Source organism: Bison bison, unplaced genomic scaffold (assembly GCF_000754665.1).
Source record: "Bison bison bison isolate TAMUID 2011002044 unplaced genomic scaffold, Bison_UMD1.0 scf7180017864484, whole genome shotgun sequence".
NCBI classification, from domain to species: Eukaryota; Metazoa; Chordata; class Mammalia; order Artiodactyla; family Bovidae; genus Bison; species Bison bison.
In genome coordinates this window covers 7,009,051-7,016,338 of record NW_011495044.1, presented here as the reverse complement: position 1 = coordinate 7,016,338, position 7,288 = coordinate 7,009,051, and the positions used below count along the sequence as shown (strand labels likewise).

Sequence of the window (7,288 nt, the reverse complement as noted above, 5' to 3'; positions counted from 1 at the left end):
TGAAGATCATGGCATCCGGTCCCACCACTTCATGGGAAATAGATGGGGAAACAGTGGAAAGTGTCAGACTTTATTTTTCTGGGCTCCAAAATCACTACAGATGGTGACTGCAGCCATGAAATTAAAAGACGCTTACTCCTTGGAAGGAAAAGTTATGACCAACCTAGATAGCATATTCAAAAGCAGAGACGTTACTTTGCCAACAAAGGTTCGTCTAGTCAAGGCTATGGTTTTTCCTGTGGTCATGTATGGATGTGAGAGTTGGACTGTGAAGAAGGCTGAGCGCCGAAGAATTGATGCTTTTGAACTGTGGTGTTGGAGAAGACTCTTGAGAGTCCCTTGGACTGCAAGGAGATCCAACCAGTCCATTCTGAAGGAGATCAGCCCTGGGATTTCTTTGGAAGGAATGATGCTAAAGCTGAAACTCCAGTACTTTGGCCACCTCATGCGAAGAGTTGACTCATTGGAAAAGACTCTGATGCTTGGAGGGATTGGGGGCAGGAGGAGAAGGGGATGACAGAGGATGAGATGGCTGGATGGCATCACTGACTCGATGGCCGTGAGTCTGAGTGAACTCCGGGAGTTGGTGATGGACAGGGAGGCCTGGCGTGCTGCGATTCATGGGGTCGCAAAGAATCGGACACGACTGAGCGACTGATCTGATCTGATCTGAAAGTACAAAATGAGACCACAAAGTAATAATCGTTTTCTTCCTCAGCTCATGGAAGCAGAAGGCAAGGGACAGCAAGAGAACTGGGTTACAATATCTCAGGGCACAACAGTAAGGCGTCAGTCGACTAATGCTGCCACCATGAAAAGACACACGCGTTTGCCTCTCACTGACATAAAACTGAGTAACTCATTCTTAGAGCAAGTAACATCAGACTTTAAGTTTAATAAATCTACAAATGAGACACTCTACTTAACGGACTAGCTACTGAACAGTCTGAGGCAGTGGCTTCAGAACAACATGAAACGTTAAAAGGCAGAAAGGAAGACACGGAGAACCGTGCTCAAGCATCACTTACCTGCGCAATGACGTGGATGCCGGAGGGGTTTGCTGTGATGAAAGCTTCAGAGAAGCCCAGGAAAACAGACAAGGGAGACTGCTGATCCTTTTACAGGAGAACTAGATAAAATCTGCCTGTTTTGTTTTTCATTATTGTTTTACTTTATTCTTTTAACAAAAATATACAATGCTTCACTAATTAGGACACAATTCCCCTTTGGGACTATGCTAATCCATTCTCTTCCTAGTGCAGGTACATAAGAAGCCAAAGGAAACAAAAGCAATGCATGCTTGAGGAAAAATTTCAAAACAGTTTAAAAATAAATGCCCAAAATATAAAACTCCAAAATCCTTGAGATATGAAGACATAAAAGTACAAATTCTAAGAGAAAAGGTTGTTTCCTCCATTGACCAAAGATCAAGAACACAGGAGTCATTCCACAGAATCTGTTATACAAAAATTTGGGGACAAGGGAGAGATTTTATACCATGGAAAAAAAGACTGAAAGGCAAAGCAAACCATTCTGACAGTCACAGTAAAGGGAAAAGAAAAAAAAGGACTTAGTCCAACTGATGACGTTGGTAGAAAGGAGTCAAAGCCACATACCAAGTTTTGAAGGCGGGAGAACAGAATACTCTAACAAAATAATTGGGCAGACACACTTTGAAGAAAACGGCACAGCTCAGTTTTAGACAAAATGAATCTGACTGTGTGGAAATATCTAGAAGACATTTTCTAGAATTTTCTAGAAATGCATGACTAAAGCTCAGGGAAATGAGTTAGGGACGAGGCTAAAAACTCAGAAATCTGTATACAGAAATAATAACAGAAGTCACTGAGTAGTTCTAATTCCCAAACTACCAAAATCCATTTTCCTCAAACCACTGCCCTAATGCAAACAAAACAACTGGATCCCACAACAAGACATGCCATGGCAAAGTACCCAGCCCCAGTACAGAAAGCAGGGTGAGTTTCAGAGTGACCCGACCCACAGGGAGAGCATCCAGTCCATCTACCTAGAGTCTGGTGCAGAAAGGCAAACCTGCAGCTCCTAGTCTCATTACGAGAAATTAGAAAGGGGTCAGACTGTATGGCTTAAGTACACAGAACGATACATTTCTCTACAAAGTAAATACAATCTGCTCTCCATTTTAAATTTAAGAACACACAGGTACATTCCTGTCATAGTATCAGAATTTCCTAAGAATGATTAAATTGGGTACATGGGGATTTATTAGATATGTCTGAAATGTTGGATGATAAAAGGGTTATTTGTAACTAAGAAAAAAAATTTCCTAAAACTTAACAGGAGTGAAAACACATTTCTGTGTCTTTGAGCAGCTAAAGTCAATCTTCATGTGACTGAAAAGGCAGGAAGGATACGGTAGTTTCTTCCACCAGAGAAAGACATGATTAAGGATATCCAAAAGGGCTCCTAACTTCCAGAAAGAGGCAAGAGAAAGACATGCAGTCTTCAGATACACAGTTGGACAGAAGTTAAATATAGGAGTGATGGAGGCTCAAATATAAATTGATGAAAAAGTAAAAAAATAAATAAATAAATAAACTTACTCTTTTCAATGAGCTGGTCCTGAACTCCTGCCAAAGCACTCACTGCCTAAAAGAAAAAACTACCAGTTACCAAAAAAATTATTACAGGTCTCAGGAGAGCACTCACAGACAGAAAGGAAAGAGACACCCTACTCACAGACAGACGGGAAAGGGAAAACTCACAGAAATTTAACTGAGGGCTCCCTTAACAATGGGCCACAGAAAGATCCTCCCCCCTACCCCACCTCACTTACAGCTGCTGAAGTAACTGAGGATTTACTGAAGAGCCGCTCTGCTTCCTTAAACTTCCGGTTCCTTCTATCGTTTTTGCTATTGGAGTTTCTAAAACACACACAAGAAACTCATTGTAAGCACCAAGCTACTCCTATGGCTCAAGCTGAGGACGCCCCAGGACAAATACAAGGAAGTCTTTTTTTGTTTTAATTATGGAGTTCATTACGGAAACACCTCCACACCACTTGGATTGACCAAAATGACATTCATGCTGAATGCCTACATACATAGCAGTGTTTTCCAATGTATGATATGTGATCCACTGTGACACATGGGATTACTTTAGCTTTAGGTTCAGAGTCATTTTCATGTATTTAATATGTATTTATTTTAATACATATTTAATACATAACCTGAATTTTAAAAATTTAAGGAAAGAACCAGAGGTCCTCAGAGAAATGACTGATGCCAGGCCTGGGACAAGAAGAGTACAAAGAGACAGCAAACAACCAAGTGCTCAGAACGCAGGGTCATGTCAAAGCAATCAGCTGGGGGGCTCCCTCCGGCCACTTCTGGGACAATTTAAGCTTTCCTGGTGGCTCGGCTGGTAAAGAATCTACCTGCAATGTGGGAGACCGGGGTTCGATCCCTGGGTCGGGAAGATCCCCTGGAGAAGGGAATGGCCACCCACTCTAGCACTGCTGCCTGGAGAATCCCATGGACAGAGGCGCCTGGCAGGCGACAGTCCATAGAGTCGCAGAGTTGAACACCACTGAGTGACTAACAAGCATCAAAAACACCGATGATGGGTGTGCTGGGGTGTGAAAAGTCAGTGGGTTGTAAATTCATGATTTATGTACTTCTTTGTATAGATTTCAATAAATGAATTTATACTAAATAACAAAATAAACCTCTGGCGTAAAAAAGTGACAGTTACTAAACCCCAATACACTGGGGGTTTTTTGGGTTTTGTTTTGTTTTTAAATCCATGCATCTACAAGGATTCTAAAGAGAGAGAGACAGAATGAAAGGGAAAGAAGATAAAAAGGGACAACTCTTCTTTCGGAATGCTAGCAACAAATGTAAAAGGAACAGTAAAATTAGAATCATCATTTTGCAATCTCCATTATAATAACTGGTTAGATAAGAATCAACAATGGACATTAAAACCAGTGACAAAAATCGGGGGAGTAGCATATTCACACTTCTAAAAAAGTACAATCTCTGAAATTGTTAATTATGAAGAGAAAAAAATTACTTTTGCAATTGTGAAATTACAGAATCAAACTTAGCAGCACCAACAATGGGGCAATCTGTCGTTTTGAGCTGTCTGATAACACAAAGGTAAGCAAGGACTCCCCTGGTGGTCCAGTGGTTAAAACTCCACGCTTCCACTGCAGGGGCACAGGTTCGATCCCTGGTCAGGGAACTAAGATCCGACATATGCCATGGGGCAGTCAAAAAAAGAAAAAACAACTTGGAGGTAAACAAGAGGTACACAATCAGTAATGCAACACTTTTGCCAAAAATATTTAAAGGATCCCTCATGAAGGCACAACAAGAAAAACCTAGAATTTGTACGTTCTACAAGATAATGTCATAAACAAGTTCACCAATGAAAATGTTGCTGCTGGTGCTGTTAAGTCGCTTCAGTCGTGTCCGACTCTGTGCGACCCCACAGATGGCAGCCCACCAGGCTCCCCCATCCCTGGGATTCTCCAGGCAAGAACACTGGAGTGGGTTGCCATTTCCTTCTCCAATGCATGAAAGTGAAAAGTGAAAGTGAAGTCGCTCAGTCGTGTCTGACCCTCAGCGACCCCATGGACTGCAGCCCACCAGGCTCCTCCGCCCACGGGATTTTCCAGGCACGAGTACCGGAGTGGGGTGCCATCGCCTTCTCCGTGAAAAGGTTGGGAAGATCTTAAATTAAGAGACTAAAGACACATAACAGCCAAATGCAATGCACAAGCACCACCTGGTTGAAAACAAGCTAGCAGTGCATTTTGGGGGCCATTAGGGGAAGTATGAGTAAAGACTGTATATTAGATAATACTATTAACATAGCGCTAATTTTCTAGGCCTAATTGTGGTTAAGAAAGATGTTCTTATTCTTAGGAGGTATCTGCTGACACAATTAGGGACAAAGTGTCCAAGATCTGCTTTTAACTTTTGAATGGTTTAGCAAAAAGTATATATACACCTATGTGGAAGAAAGGGGAGATACAACTACAGAGGGGTGGCGTGAGGGAGACCTTTGTGGTGACAGAACAGTTCTGTATCTTGACTGCAGTGGTGGTTACAGGAAGCTACCCACGTGATAAAACGACAGAACTAAACATACACATTGTACCAATGTCAGTTTCCTGGCTTTACCATCGTACTATATGGTTACATAAAACCCAACCACTGGGGAAAACTGAGTGAAGGCTATATGGAACCTCTGTGTATTGTTTTTTGCCTATGTATCTATAATTGTTTCAAAAAAAAAATTTTTTTTTAATTTTAAGTATAGATATGGGGATGTATGGGCTTCCCTTTTGGCTCAGATGGTAAAGAATCTGCCTGCAATTCAGGAGACTCGGGTTTGATCCCTGGGTCAGGAAGATCCCCTGGAGAAGGTAATGACTACCTACTCTAGTATTCTTGCCTGAAGAATCCCGTGGACAGAGGAGTCTGGCAGGCTATAGTCCATGGGGTCACAAAGAGTTGGACACCACTGAGCGACTAACAGGCATGCCTGCGTAGAGGTGTGTGCTTATAAATTACAGAAAGAGGAGAGAAAGCAAATGTGGCAGCAAGCTAACAACTGGTGATCGGTGAAGGGTATCAAGAAATCATGAACTAGTCTTTCAATTTTTCTCTAAATTTGAAAATTTTCAAAAAAAATTAGAACATTTTTAAGAATAACATTACTAAATAAACCATGGCACAGTTGGCATATAGGTAGGGCAAATCCTGTGAAGGTGGAACTCTTGACTGATTAAAATATACAAAATAGCAAGAGGCATGCTGGTATATAAAATATTATATGCTGTATTCCATTTAAGCCTCACACAACCCTGTACCATCGGCCAGACTTCCCCTACTGTGTAGGATTTGTCCAGGGTTACTCAGTGAGGCAGGGGCTGAACCAGAGACCAAGCTCAAATGCAGACCTCTGTCCCCCCCCACCTTACTACTGCTTCCCTCCAAAGCTACTACCAAGGACATCATAGTCCCAATCACAAATATAGTTGTTGTTGTTTAGTCGCAAGTCGTGTCAGATACTTTGAGACCCCATGGACTGCAGCCCACCAGGCTCCTCTGTCCATGGGATTTTCCAGGCAAGAATACTAGAGTGGGTTGGCATTTCCTTCTGCAGGGAATCCTCCTGCAGGGAATCCTCCTGACCCAGGGAAGAAACCCACATCTCCTGCACTGGCAGGCAGGGTCTTTACCATTGAGCCACCAGGGAAGCCCCATATGCAAACATTACTAGGGCACAAAGCAACACTACAGGCCTCTGTCACTCACTTTTGGTTGGTCAGATACCGATCCCAGCCACGAATAATGTTGCCATACATCTGTGTGTCTTCCAGGTAGCTTCCTTCAAAAGCATAGATCTGTCTCTCCAAGTTTGCCAGTGTTTCCTGGGGTGAAAGACAAGGAAGCAGTTGATGCCTTTTACATGCAAGCATTAAGTCGGACCAACCTGACATCCTGGTAACAGGCTTAGAAATTCAAGTTAAACGACACCACGTCAGCCTTCTGGAGAGAGGGATGACATGGGCAGGGGCAGGCTGTTTCAGACAAGACGGTCTAGACCTGTCTTGCTGGGTGCCTTTAAGAATAAAATGAAATAGACTCTGTCCCCAGAAAAATGTACACCCAGGCAAAAGTCTGCATATACTCAGAGGCTTCGTGGAAACCCAGCTGTCAAGAAACTCCGCGGAGAAAGAAGGTAAGCAGTCGCCACTCCCACGCATAGAAGATACCGCTACGGGAGAGGGAAGGGTGAGCAGCCTTCCAGCTTCCCCTCCCTGTAAGCTCCGAAAGGCTGCCTGCACTGGGCTGCCGGTTGCTATGGAAACCTGGAAGGGCAGCTTCAGGTAAGATGCGCCTCCCGGTGCTCAAGCCAAAAACGCAAGGGGAGGGAGGGCTTAGCCACCAGAAAGCAAGGGGCCCCAGGCGCGTGTCACAATTCCTAATTTCCTAGACTGAGTCTGCTCCCCCTCACCTGTCATCTAAGAAGTCCCCGAATACATCCCACGCCTGCCCATCAAAAGCCCCATCCAACTGATCTACTCCTATTCCCCGCAAAGACATTAACGCCCCTCCATCCTCGAAAGGTCAGAATGGATGTGTGGGTCTCCCCTCCCACATCCGTCTCCTACCCAACCTCCCCAGAGCCCACAGCCAAGCCCGAGCCGATCTCCTCCACCCTGCCGGCACGCTTGCTGCCCAATCGCTCCAAGAGCCCGGAGCCGCCCGCCCTCATCCAGCCCGCAGAGCTC

The 7,288-nt window shown here is 44.0% G+C and overlaps 1 protein-coding gene across 1 annotated transcript in view; it reads right to left on the bottom strand.

Annotated features, from left to right (window-relative positions):
* SNIP1 (Smad nuclear interacting protein 1) overlaps positions 1-7,288 on the bottom strand; it is a 55,955-nt gene that overhangs the window by 18,379 nt on the left and 30,288 nt on the right. Inside the window, exons 3-5 of the mRNA XM_010862783.1 lie at positions 6,309-6,424; positions 2,816-2,903; positions 2,583-2,628 (exon numbers count right to left, since the gene is read on the bottom strand). Coding sequence (XP_010861085.1) covers positions 2,583-2,628; positions 2,816-2,903; positions 6,309-6,424 — 250 coding nt within the window. The remainder of the gene's footprint in view (positions 1-2,582; positions 2,629-2,815; positions 2,904-6,308; positions 6,425-7,288) is intronic.